The sequence below is a fragment of the Galeopterus variegatus genome, unplaced genomic scaffold, assembly GCF_000696425.1.
Source record: "Galeopterus variegatus unplaced genomic scaffold, G_variegatus-3.0.2 Scaffold5407, whole genome shotgun sequence".
Lineage (NCBI taxonomy): Eukaryota > Metazoa > Chordata > Mammalia > Dermoptera > Cynocephalidae > Galeopterus > Galeopterus variegatus.
In genome coordinates this window covers 122,765-136,135 of record NW_007731518.1, presented here as the reverse complement: position 1 = coordinate 136,135, position 13,371 = coordinate 122,765, and the positions used below count along the sequence as shown (strand labels likewise).

General features: G+C 58.8%; 2 protein-coding genes across 3 annotated transcripts in view; one reads left to right on the top strand and one right to left on the bottom strand.

The window, feature by feature from the left end:
* ITFG3 (integrin alpha FG-GAP repeat containing 3) overlaps positions 1-2,431 on the top strand; it is a 36,680-nt gene extending 34,249 nt beyond the window's left edge. For both annotated transcript variants that reach the window (XM_008589376.1, XM_008589375.1), the window contains exons 9-12: positions 121-196; positions 428-583; positions 1,043-1,145; positions 1,237-2,431. In XM_008589376.1, coding sequence (XP_008587598.1) covers positions 121-196; positions 428-583; positions 1,043-1,145; positions 1,237-1,448 — 547 coding nt within the window. In that variant the 3' untranslated portion in view covers positions 1,449-2,431. The remainder of the gene's footprint in view (positions 1-120; positions 197-427; positions 584-1,042; positions 1,146-1,236) is intronic.
* Positions 2,432-4,106: 1,675 nt separating this feature from the next.
* Positions 4,107-13,162, bottom strand: RGS11 (regulator of G-protein signaling 11). Its single transcript, XM_008589374.1, has 16 exons — positions 13,066-13,162; positions 12,941-12,991; positions 12,649-12,755; positions 11,913-11,964; positions 11,736-11,794; positions 11,476-11,552; positions 11,286-11,367; positions 10,575-10,643; positions 9,391-9,420; positions 9,253-9,314; positions 9,045-9,158; positions 8,833-8,948; positions 8,590-8,677; positions 8,370-8,508; positions 5,188-5,270; positions 4,107-5,110 (listed from the first exon to the last, which is right to left on the bottom strand). The coding sequence occupies exons 1-16, from the start codon at positions 13,160-13,162 to the stop codon at positions 4,996-4,998; spliced, it is 1,341 nt and encodes a 446-aa protein (XP_008587596.1). The 3' UTR covers positions 4,107-4,995.
* Between the last annotated feature and the right edge of the window lie 209 nt (positions 13,163-13,371).

The window sequence follows — 13,371 nt, the reverse complement described above, 5'->3', positions numbered from 1 at the left end:
AGCCCCCATCCAGGTGTGGCCACAGAAGACTGAGTGGCGTCCCTGTCCCCAGGTATTACGTTCATCTTAATCTCCTTACAGAGAGCCCTTGTGAGCTCTTCTTCCCCTTTCTCCTAACAGAAAACCCATCCTTGGTCACTACAGACCAGATGCCCTGGCCGTGGTCATTGAAAATGGAACCGGCATGGACAGACAGGTTGGCTGTACTTCCTTCAGAGGCTCTGTCTTTGTCTGCAGCTAAGCATAAACTGGTCTGAATGCAGACAGGGTGTGGCCCATGAGGCAGCTGTCCTCAGAACTGCTGAGAAGGTTCTGTTGCCCTCAGAGGACAGCTGCCTTCAGGGCTGGCATGACCGGGGGCACGTGTCTTGTGCGAGCCCTGAGTTTGTCCCGGCCACCTCCCACCTTGTCCCCTCTCCCTCCCCAGATCCTGCTCCTGGACCTCAGCTCCGGAGCCATGCTGTGGACCCACACCCTCCCGAGCCTCCCTGGTGGCCCACCATCTGCCAGCCTGCCGACTGCAGACCACCGCTCAGCCTTCTTCTTCTGGGGCCTCCACGAGATGGTCAGCACCAACGAGATGGTATGTGGGGGGCGTGTGCTCAGGGAATACCCCACTTCCAGGAGCCAGCACCAGAGATGCTGAGTGTGGATCCCACATGGAAGTGCCACAGACACACTGAGGCCAGGCAACAGTCGGTCAGCACGAGGCATGCAGCCAAGTGGGGAGTTTCCTGGGGGTCTTCCTGGGGTGGACACCAGGGATCCAGGAGATGCTGATGGGCCGCAGCAGGAGGGCGGTGCCTGATGGTGTTGGACAACGAGAAGGACTGGATGTGGATTGGGTTGGGGAAGGAGGAGCTGGAGGAGGAGACAGTTGAAGTTGGCATCTTGTGGGACTCAGGTGGGGACCCTGGTGGGCCAAGCTCTAGGTGTGCTGACTCTGACAGCAGCGTCTGTGGGGTGACCTGAGTGTTGCCTGGATGATGGCTGCGGCCTGGCACAGCATGGGGTTCAAGCCCATTGCTGGTTCTCACTCCAGGAGACTGGAGCCGCCCAGCACAGTCTGTACATGTTCCACCCCACCCTGCCCAGAGTCCTGCTGGAGCTGGCCAATGTCTCTGCCAACGTCATTGCGTTTGATGGTGAGTGTGGCTCCAGCCAGGGCCTGGGTTCCCCTGCCGGGAGGTCTTCTCTGGCTGGTCCTGATGACCCTGACGGCTGTGTCTCCTGCAGTGGTCCTGTTTGAGCCAAGCCGCCACGCTGCCTACGTCCTCCTGACAGGCCCAGTGAGCTCGGATGTGCCCGGCCTGGTCTCTGTGACCAAGCACAAAGTGCAGGACCTTGTCCCAGGCAGCAGGGTGGTCCGCCTGGGGGAAGGCAGCTCAGACAGCGACCAGGCCATCAGGGACCGTTTCACGCAGCTGCGGTATCGGAGTGAGGCGTAGACGCATATGGGCTGGAGCGTGTGGGGGAGACTGCAGCTGCTGGAATTAAACGTCCCAGGTCTCCACGCCAACTCCCCACTCCTGACCCTGGAGATGGTCTCCCGCACGGACCTGTGGCCTTACTGGTCCTCACCCAGTCATAGCCAGGGACAAGCTGGGTGAGGGGACCTCCCAGGCCTCTCTCCTGCCTGGCACACTGTATCCTCACTGAGTCCTCGCACTGGGTCTCCCTGGGTGCCTTGGGCAGAGCTCGGCCCTGCAGAGCCCCCTACCCCCCAACCCACCAGGAGGCCGTTGCCATGGGGTCAGCCCAGGTGCCCCCAGACAGGCTCCTCCCACCCCACCCTACAGGAGTCCCTTCCCCTCTTCCTGTTTGGTTCTTTCCTTCTCTGCACTGTCCCCCAACAGTCGTGGAACTCAGAGGGTGGTGGGCCCTGGGGGGCTTAGGGCAGCAGCTGGGACCTGAGGCAACGCCAGTCTCCAGCCCTGCTGAGAGCCAGGAAGGGAAGGAAACCTTCAGCGTGGTGGGTGTGACCTGCCCTGTGAGGAACAGGGCTCTGTGGTAGGGGCTTCCTCAACAGGATGCTGGGGGGGTCAGTGGCTGCTGATGGGTGCCCTGAGGGGGACTGCACATGTGTGCTGGCTGCTTGTGCTGCTGAGTGTCCCACAGGCTGCAGTGTAATGCATGTTTGGGTCAGTCTGTGCCCTCAGTACACACTGGAGCTGCTCTTCCTTCCGGAGGTCCCTGTACCCTGGGCATGGAGCGTCCCCCACCCCTGTGCTCAGACGCTCCCTCCAGCCGGGGTCACCTGACAAAGGACTCACCTCTGTGCCTTATTGCTCCTGAGGTCCAAGGGCAGCTGCCGTGCTGTGTGTGGCTCATCCCTGCCCAGACAGCGGAGCCCACGCCAAAGCAGCCTGACAACCCCAGTCACCGCGGAAAAAACAGAATAAACGTTTTTGCACTGTCTGAAAAAGCCCCAGTGGTCAGGTGTGGCCTGGTGTCTGTCTCTGTGCTCCCAAGGAAGTGCGATGGATTTGGTCCTAGAGTAGGTCCAGGAACGTGCCCACGAGGCTCTGGGTCAGGCTGGGGAGGGCAGCGGGAGGGGAGAACCCGCACCCAGACCTGCCCGGTCAGAAACGGGCCCAGCAGCCTCTTCATCACGGCCCCGAGGTGGGCCTCTGCTCTGCATGCCAGGCCCCCTGCCCCCGTGGAAGTGGGCATGCTCCCAGGGACAAGCACGAAGCCACATTGGAGGGTGGGGGTGAGCTCTGGCAGCCACCCAGGCAGGAGGAGCCTGGGCAGGGGTTTCAGAGAGATGCAGCTTTGGGCGTGAAAATGATGAGGGGCAGTTGCTTTAGTGAATCCTGTAGGAGTTTCCTGTGGACACTTGAATATGAAAAGCTTTGTTTCACGGCTACACAAGAACAACCTAGTCCTGTTTCTCCTTGTGAAGGCCTGGGAGGGAAACATGGGGGCTGAGGTTAAAAAGGGTGGGTGCCCTTGTTCCAGGAAGCAGGTCCTTTGTCCCTGAGAAAAGTAACCAGCCCATGTGGCCTGGAGCACGCAGCGGGCGTAGTGTCTGCTCCACCCCGGCACCGGGCCCAGAGGGAGGCTGCACCCCTCACCCAGATCTGGTCCTGGAGAGGGGTGACCCTGCAGGCCCCGGAAGCAGCGTGCCCCTGGTGGCTGATGGGGGATAAGTCAGTGAGCACCTGCCTGAGCAGCAGGAATTATGGGGCTGCATAGGTGGGTGCCCTTGCTGGTGGTGGAGGTTTCCATCCCTCCAGAAACATCTGGCACCCCTGGACTTGCAAATAAAGCAGCCTTGCTGGGGGCCTGGGACTCTGGGCACACCATGCCCCAGAAGCCCGTTCTCCCCACAGGCCCCTTGCCTCGGTTTCCTCACCCCTTCCACTTACCCTGTTTATCTTGTCCTGCCAGAGCACAGATGTTGCCCCTGCTGTCTTCCCCAAGTCTGCAGCCTGAGAGGACTGGCTGTCTCCTCCACTATAGACCCACATGCCCAGGACCCTCCACAGACACTGCCTCTCACACCCTAAACCCCTCCCACTGACCTTCGCCCCCCCTTACCACACACACCACACACATGCATGTCATACATGCCACATGTACATGCATCATACTGTACACAGGCACTCATCACACATGCATGCCTCACTCATATGCACACACCACACATGCATACATCGTACTATACACACATGCATCACACATCACATGCATGCACACATACTGTGTGCATATGTATTATACACACATCACATGCACACATGCCTCATGCGCACACCACACATACATGCATCATACTGTACACATGCATCATACGCATCACATGGATGCACGCTTCACATGCACACACACCATGCACACATGCAGCACACATCACACATGCACGTCTCACATGCACACGCCACACATGCATCATACTGATGCACACACATCATATACACATCATATGCACACAAGCACTCATCACGTATACACACTTCATATGCACACACACCACATGCATGCACACCTCACATACACAGCACACGGGCATCTTGTATGCACACATATCATACACACATGCATTCATCACACCCATACACGCCTCACATGCACAGACACACCAACACCATGAGTGGGACCCATGGCAGGTGGGCTCAGAGTGAGGGCCCCAGGATCTTTTATTTCTGTGCCAGAACCAGTGGGAAGGCAAGGGTGCGGGCCAGCCCTGTGTGTGGAGGTGGTGCCCCCAGCCGAGCTGTCGGAGCTGCACACTGTGTCTGCGCCGAGGGGGGGCAGGGGGGGAGGAGGAGCCTCACTGTTCATTGTTAGAGGGGCAGCCACATCAGAGTCGAGGTGGAGCATCAGAGGGCAGTGTGCCATGGATGGGTCCTGGAGCACGTGCTGGGACGGCCGGGGGTGGGTGGTACTTGAAGGCCCAGCTCCGGGGTGTGGTCACTGGGCGGAAGCGTGATGCAGGCTCAGCGTGGCCTCAGTGGAATTAGGGGACACTCCAGAGTCCCCACTTGGGGCCACACTGGGCAATGGTGGCTTCTCTGGGGCAGGGTAAAGTTTCCCCTGAGATCTGCGTCCCTTACCACCAACAGGTGCTACCTGTGGGAACCTCCTGTCTGTGAGTCTTGCTTCCAGGTGTTGCCGGCCGACTTACTGGTTCTAGAGAGCTGGACGGGTGCCCAGTGCTGAACTGAAGCCCACAGAATGCAGGGAGCTCTGTGTGGCCTTGGACTCGCCTTCCTTCAGGTAATAGGTCCTGCCCCACCCATGCTTGGCCAATGAATCCCCCTCCCTGGGAATCAGCATCTGTGCCAGTCCCTTCTGGGCGGGGGAGGGCTTGCCTGGGGAAAGGTGAGGGAAACCTGAGAGCAGCCATGCACCCCACAGCAAGTCTTGCCCCGGGCACAGGGGACACCCATGCTGGGGCTTAGCAGCTGCCAGGACCATGGGCCAAAGGGATAGGGACCACTGCCACATACAGGACGTTGCACAGGTGGGGCTGGCAGGCGGTTGGTCCACCTAAGCCTCCCTGTCACCTCCCCCAGGGCCGCTGGCTACCACAGACTCCCCAGAGGTAGGAGGGAGGGCAGGGCTGGGGCTCGAGTGCCGTGGCTTCCTCAGGAACGGGAACACCCTATGGGCAAGAAGGGCACTGAGTGGGGGCACGGCGAGTGTCCCACCTGCCTCACTGCAGGGTACCGCCTGGCTCACCATCTCCTGGTCTCCAGCGGGACCCCAGCCTCTGCCAGCAGGGCCTGGTACATGTCGGACTTCAGAAACCTCGGGTAGGAGTCCTGCAAGAGACGGCATCCAGCCCTTGACCCTTTCCATCTCCTCACTTCTTAGCTGTCTCCCCCCAAACGTCCAGCCACAACATTGCTGGGGCTGCCTCCTCCAGCCACAGCATCCCCAGTGGACAGGTGCTGGATGCAGCCACCCCATACCTGCCCAGACCGGACAGACTCAGGGAGACCTGCGCTCCTGTCCAGCGGGTCCATTTGACAGTAAAAGACAGCAAGAGCCCCAGCACTGTGCGTGGAGGAAAAGGGGCGACCACATAACATCACCAGGAGTGTCTCTGCCCCCTGTGGAGTGAGGACAGATATGGAGCTGCATAAAAACAAGGTCAAGAAAAGCTGCATAGCATTAACCAAGATAGAAACCTGTGGCCGTAATTGCTCACACTTTGAAAAGAAAAAGAAATTTATGGGCCGGCCCGTAGCTCACTCGGTAGTGTGTGGTGCTGATAACACCAAGGCCACGGGTTCGGATACCACATAGGGACGGCCGGTTCGCTCACTGGCTGAGCGTGGTGCTGACAACACCAAGTCAAGGGTTAAGATCCCCTTACCGGTCATCTTTAAAAAAAAAAAGAAAAAGAAATTTAAAATTGTTAACTTTAGTGGGAAGGAGGGAACAGGGCGGAGGGAGCTGGGACATGAGCGAGATCTATGTACGTGCACCTTGCTTTGTAGGTTGGATTTTGAAACTGTGTAGAGATTTCACATAATTATAAAATGAATAAGCAGTTCCCTAAAGCAGAACAAGCAAAGCTGACTGTGCATCCAGCCGGGGGTCTGGCCATGACCACATGCTGCAGAGCCACTCAAGATGACGTCCCGAGTGGATGTATATAGGGACTGAGAAAAGAAGGAAGTAAGCCATTTTCATGGCCGTGTTGTAGACAGCAGTGTCACGCTGCACCATGGACACCAATGACTGACGTGTGAGAAATAGCAGGAGAGAGATTGCATCAGCAAGTTGGAAACCAGGGCTCTCGGAGGGGAGTGAGCGGGTGGAGGCTCAAGAAAACGCCGCAGTCCTGACTCTGAAGTGGTCCTGACTCTGAAGTGGCAGCGTAGGTGTGAACTCCTGATGCTTTATTTTAAAGACATATTTCCTAGTTTTGTGCGCTGAAGGGCCTGGAGATAGTGGCACCCCAGGAGCAATGGGCACCTCTGGGGCACAGCGACAGGGTTCTAACCACCGCCCTTGACAAGGGCCAGGGCTCTGCCTGGGATGAACATCACATCAGAGAGCAATGAGGCCCCCACCGACACCTGAGCCAGCTGGCCACAGAAGGGACCATGCAGACATCTCATGAGAATAATGAATGGCTAGTGTGGGTAGAAACCTGTGAGTTTATGGTGGTATAAACACACGCAAACCTCCCTGGTCACCTTTGACAGATACTGGAAGTCCAGCTTAGAGGTGCTGAGGACAGGAAGGGATCACGTACTGACTCTCCCTTTCCCACACAACCTGGACCACTGGTCAGGCAAGGAGCACATGAGTAGGTGTCTCACAGAAGCACCTGCTAGTGAACAGAGGCGGGGTTGGCATCAGTGTGATCACGCCGCAGTCCTCAGGAAAGCAGAGCTGCTTCCACCACGCCTCACGTGTCTCCCCATGGAGGAGCCCGTCAGATGCCACCTCTGAAGTGAGTGCTCATGCCAAAAACCAAACAACAAAACTGAAGGTGAATCTGATCAAGCTGTGAATGTGACCACCAATTCACAGAATGTGGGACAAAAACACGCTGAGGAAGCCACAGGATGTGGTCAGCCCAGAGCAAAACAGGGAAGAAATGATATGGAGAAGAGACCTGCCCTTAATTGACCAATTCTAATGCACGGATCCAAATTCAAGCAAATTGAAAGAAAAGAGAAAGATAAATAAGCATAAGCCATGGTATGCAGAATAATGTCCCCCAGATGTCCATACCCTCGTCCCTAGAGCCTGAGAATAAGTCCCCTCCCAGCATAAAGGGGTTTTGTAGCTGTGATTAAATTTAGGACCTTCAGATGGGAGATTATCCTGGATTATCTGGGTGGGCTCAATGTGATCACAGGCGTCCTGTCCTGACGGGGAGGCGAGAGGGGGAGGGTCAGAGAGAGAGATTGGAAGACGCTGCCCTGCTGGCTTTGCAGATAGAAGAAGGGGCCACGAGCACAGGAATCCGGTGCCTCTGGGAGCTGCAAGAGGCAGGAAGCAGCTTTTCCCAAGTGCCTCCGGAAGAAACCAGCCCTGCAAGACACCTAGGTTTTAGCCCAAGACCCATGTCAGACTTCTGACATCTGCAGCTACAAGAAAGTAGATGTCCGTTGCTCTGAGCCACTGAGTGAGTGGCAGTTTGTTACAATCCTCACAGGAAACCCATACAGGGGCCGTGTGTGGATGTGAGAGCAAGCCCACTGGGCCTGGGCAACGTTAAGTAAATGCTATTTGTGGTCAGGTGTGAGGCTGGCATCTGAGGTCATGTTTAAAAACTGGGGGTGTCCATATCCTACAGAGAAACCTGCAATAGATAGGTTAGTCTGTAGATATAAAGTCTGGAAGTGGGGGCCGGCCCGTGGCTCACTCGGTAGAGTGCGGTGCTGATAACACCAAGGCCCCGGGTTCGGATACCATATAGGGATGGCCGGTTTGCTCACTGGCTGAGCATGGTGCTGACAACACCAAGTCAAGGGTTAAGATCCCCTTACCGTCATCTTTTTAAAAAAAAAAAAAAAAAAGTCTGGAAGTGGTTTTAAAGTAAGGCGGGGGGGGGTGGGGATGGGGGTGGGGGGGGAGACAGACCAGGTCAGGACAGGCCTGAGCGGGAAATTTTGAAGCCAGGCAGTGGGTACACGGGGATTCATTTGACTTTATTTTTGTTTATATTTGTAAATTTCCATATTAAAGTGCTTTTTTAAATAGCAGCTGGATCCTTATTAAGCATGTGACCTCTGAACATATTTGCTCGTCTGTAGGATGGAGGATGGGCTGTGGCATGAGCACGATGCCGGTCATGGTCCCGCAGCCAGGGAGCAGCTCCCCGTCCCCCTGCTGTCAGTGAATGAGTAGAGCGCAAGCCTATGGCTGCGTGGCCCAGAGACAACGACATGGCCTACCTTCTTCATGAGCATGCAGATGTGCAGCTGGGCATCGTCCAGGACGTAGCGGTGTGGCTGGTGCAGCCCCTCCAGCGTCCGCTCCATAGTCCAGCTGTCGATGTTGACCCAGCAGGCAGCGCCAGGGGCCAGGAACTGCCTGGGGGTGGGTACAGCATCAGCTGGATCCAGGGGGCATGCCTGCCCAGTTGCCGGTCAGCACCCACCCTGCCACACTCACTGGTACACAGCGTCCACCAGGGCAGGCACCTGGGCCTGGCCACCATAGCGCAGCTCCTCACACGCCTCCCAGAAACTGAGGTTTTCCGCTGGGGGCCGGAAACCAAGTCAGGGGTCCAACCCAACCGGCTGCCAGGGCTGGGGGTCCCAGACCAGCTGGGCCAGGAGAGGTCCTGAAGGGGCTGAGATCCCACACAGCAGCCTCCCTCAGGGCCCAGAGCAGGGAGAGGTGGGGGCTTCTCACCACTGAACTCCTTCCTAAGAAAGTCCATGAAATGGGCCCGCCCCACGGGGTCTTCTAGGAGCTCCCGGAAGCTGAAGCCCCATCGCTCCACGCGGAGCCGTGTGGGCACAGCTGCCCTGGAGGGAGAGGGTGGGGCAGGGCAGGTTGGGGCCAACCCTACCCCAGCCCCCAGGCAGGATCACACGCAGGCCCACTCGCCGCCCTGAGCTCACGTGGGTGCATTCAGGACCCAGTAGGCATCGTCGTCTGTGATCCAAGGGTTGCTGGGCAGGCACCCTGACATGAGGGGGTCATGTGGCTCATGCTGGCTGCTGAACTTCAGGTACCTGCAGGGGACCAGGGCCAGCACGGAGCGGGGTACTTGGGAAAAGGTCTGGGCTATGAGCTGAGGGTCTCCAGCCACCACCCCCACCGACTCACGCCTCAAGGCAGACAGAGGACTTCACGCGGGTCCTGCCCAGTGCCTGTGTGCAGCGCTCGATCTAGGATGGGAGTCCGTGAACCAGGGCCTGGGCTGGGGGCACAGCCAGTGCCTCCCCCAGCCCACCCAGGACCTACCTCCTGCTTGTAGAAGTCCATGCTCTTGGTCTATGAGGGCACAAGTGGGCTGCAGTAAGAAGGCAGGTCCCCTGCTGGGGTCTGAGACCCCACCCACCCAACACCCCAGCCTAAGGGCCTCTCCCCAGGCTGAGCCCCTATCCCACCAGGATGTGGTAGAGATGGACTGAGGCACCCAGCCCTGCCCCCCCAGAGCCCCATCCTCTAATGGGGGAATCTGACTTTCCAGGAAACCTCTGCAGGCCTTTAGTCTGGAGATTTTCAGAATGTTCTACAGAACCCTCAGCTCCTCAAAGTTTTCTTGAAGTTCTCAAATTGCAATTAATATGTCACATTTTCAAGTGCATTTAAAAAAAAATGAGAATTTCTACTGATGGGTCACTGGGGAACCAGGTTTAACTCATTTGTGTTCAGAACTCAGAAGGCGCCAACCCTGCTGGGTGGCCTCCTGGGGGCTGCCGGAGCCGTGACCATGTGACCGTGTGACCGGCTGCCCGACCTGTCTCTGCAGCCAGCACTAGACCCAGAGCTGGAGGCAGAGGCAGCACCATTAGGACACTTGGGATTTCCAATTTTTGCTCTCTTTGACTGGCTTTATATGGGGAAATATTAGGATTTTGACGTGAGGAAGAAGTTTTATCAGCGAAATACAAGAATCTGTTTCAGATTTTGGGTTTGGGTGGGATTTAATTTGAACAAAGGGCTCTGGGGCTACGACATTTGGATGTGTCCATCCTGGTCACTCTGGAGGGAAGTGGCTGGTCTGGCCCAGGCCCCTCAAACCTGTCATCCACTGTCACCCTCCAGCTGCCTGTGGGCCCTGATGCTGGGGGCCAGCTCCCAGCCTCCTAGGTCACTCTACTTACATGCACCCAGGGTGAGAGTTGGCGGTGGGACGGGGGTGGGGAGCAAGGGTGCAGGGGAAGTGAGGTCTGGAGCCGAGTGGCTACATCAGGGCCACTTGGGTGGACTGAGAGCAGACGGATGGATGGACGGTTGAATGGATGGATAAGGAATAGAAGGATGATGGACAGAGAGATGGATGGGCAGCCCCTAGGAGTCCCACAGTGGGTGGAGCCGGGATGAGGGCACACGTGTGTGGGTCAGGGGCAGGTGAGTGGGCTGGGGGAATGCGTGTAGGGGTAGGAACAGGTGGGGAGCGGGTGGGGTGAGTGGGTACTCACCATCTGCACATGGTTGACAGTGCAGAAGCCCCGCTCTGGACCCTGCTCCAGCACACTGGGGACCCCAGGCTGCAGAGGGGAGAGAAGATGAGCTTGGGGTGCAGCTCTGGTGTCCTTCTGAGATCCCTGCCCTGGTGCTCAGTCACCACCCCCACAAACCCCCCCATTCTGACGCTCCTCATCCTATGATGTGGAAACCGACCCTCAAAGGATCTCGGGAGCAGAGTCCCCTCTGCCCCTCCCACCTGAGTGTTCTGTCCACAGGGCCTCCCCACAGCCACAGGCAGCAGAGGACCCCAAGCCCCTGCCAGGACCACAGCCACAGGTAAGGCCTGGCCCAGGCAAGCACCCCAAAGCTCTTGACCTGTGACCTCAGCTCCTCAAGCTGCACCTCGGCCCCTCCCCCACTGCACCTCCTCCTGAGGGTCTTTGGTCCCCTCATTTAGATTCCCTGTACCTCTCCCTGAGACCCAGAGAGAAGCTAGTCTGTTCTGTGGTATGGAGGTAGGGGCAGCCTCAGGCCTGACCTCATGACTTCTGGGTTCTGATGGCCAGAAACTCAACAGAGTCACAAAAATAAAACCTCCTGCCACCCACAGGATCCTGAAAGGCATCCCAGGAGAGGTCTGAGAGAGCTTTTCAGGGAAGCAAGCTGACGCCTCTTGCTGGTAGGGAACTCCCCCACACACACACACACACACAGGGGCTCACCGGGGGCCTGTTCACCAGCCAATATGTCTGCTCCTGGCACGCAATGACCAGCCGGTCCCCTTTCCTGCGCTGCTTTGCTGCCCTGGGAGGAGCAGGCCAAGCTGGGGTGGCCCATGCCCATGCAACCCCTCCCCCACCCAGCCTCGGGCCAGGGCTTAGTGTCCCCCACATGTGTGTGGGGGGGTCTCACCGCAGCTGCTCTCTGGCCTGCATCACCACCAGGTCCCACGTGTGGTTGATCTTCTTGTGCAGCTGTTCATAGTGCTCCTGGGGAGGGCAAGGTCTGCAGTGGGAACCCCACCTCCCCAGTGAGACCATACAGGGAGCGCTGCATGTGGATTATCTTGGGCTTGGGCTTGGGCTGCATGCTCTGGGGCAAACTTTGAGGCATCAGGGCTGTGAGTGAGGCTTGGGTTCCTCCAGCTGGACTCAGCCTGCGGGGGTTCCCACCTTCTCATGGTCCACCAGGGCCCCATGCTTTCGGATGTTCTTCTTGGCCAGGTAGATGGCTAGAGGGACAAGCAGCAGGCTTCAGAGGGACAGGCTCTGCTCCTGACCTGGGGCATCACCCTCGAGGCCCCAGTGCTGGGAGTTTATCCCAGGTTAGCCTGTTCCCTCCTTACTCACCATAGTCCAGCTCAGCTGCTGGCCACATAGTCCTTGTCCAGAAGTATGGTGTCTGGTGTGGTGCAGGGAGAGGGTGTCTGGGACCTCCTGGGCCTTCTCCACCCCAGGCATCACCCCCACCTCACAGCTCTCTTGGGCAGGCTGGGTAGGGAGTGTCTGAGGACCTCCCTGTCTGTCCACCACCGGAGGCTCAGCTGACCACTGCCCATTCTCTCCACCTGGAACTAAAGCCAACTCACCCCCTGGGGCCCTGTGCAAGGCTGTCTCCCTGACTCTGGGTGCCCTAAACTCCCCCTTCAGGGTGGGGTGGGGGTGGGGGCCTGCTCAAGCCCTGGGTGCAGTCACAGTCTGTGCCTGGGGTGGGGGGGACAACTGAGGGCAGGTCTGGTTGGGTCCCTGATGTAGTTGGGAAGGGCAGGAAGGGGGTCTCCATCATGTTGGAGTTCACAGCCCTGACCACCGCCACCTTCTTACCCCCGGGAAGCCAGCAGAATCCTCTGCAGATACTAACACTTTCCGAGGGCCCACTGTGGCCCCAGGAAAACCAAAGCTCCCTCCCCTTAACCTGGTCCTTCTCACCACATGGACGCTTCTAGTCCACACTTTTTTGGGGAAGGGGCCATGGACCACCATGTCCCACTCCAATCCCAGCAAGCTCTGCCCCTCCCAAGTCTCTACCCAACGGTTGGGCTCATGGATGGGAGTGGGCTCCCACGTGTTCCCTGCTGAGCTTCACCTGGAACCTGTAGGGCATCTCATCAGGCCGGAGCTCCAGGCTGCAGGGGTCACGCAACGGGTACAGGTAGCCGTGCTGCACCAGGAGTGTGCCCAGGTGCACCGCCTCTGGGGAGGGGGGGCGCCGTGAGTGCTCGGCCGGGCGCCCCCTCCCCAGCACGCTTTGCAGGGCTCTGACTCAGGGAGCCCTCGGCCACCAGCACAGCGACCCCAGGGCCAGAAGGGGCGGCCACCAGCACAGCGACCCCAGGGCCAGAAGGGGCGGCAGGACAAGCCGCGGGCTGACCCCTCACCCTCCTCCGAGATGCAGAACTTCTGGATCAGCCACTCCACGACGTCCCTGCCTGCACAGGAGAGACCGGGGTGGCGGGAGACCGAGGCACACCCCCCACCCGCCACCGGTTCCCGCGCGCCTCACCGGTCACCGCGTGGGGAATGACGGTGAGGAGCAGGCGCTGGCTCCGCATCTTCACGCCCTGGTCAGGGTCCTGCATGCTCACGACCACCCGCTCCATCTGCGCGGGGGGCGGGACGGGGAGGCCGTGAGGGGCGAGGCTGCTCCCCTCAACCCCCCCCGACCCGGGAGCTCCCAGCGGCCGGGACGCCCCAGATGGCTGCGCTCTGGAGGGTCAGCGCGGCCGGGGAACCTCAGGCCGCACGGGCCGCCACCCAGGCCCGGGGACACCCGCCGACAGCACGGACCGCCACCCCGCCCGGCCACACG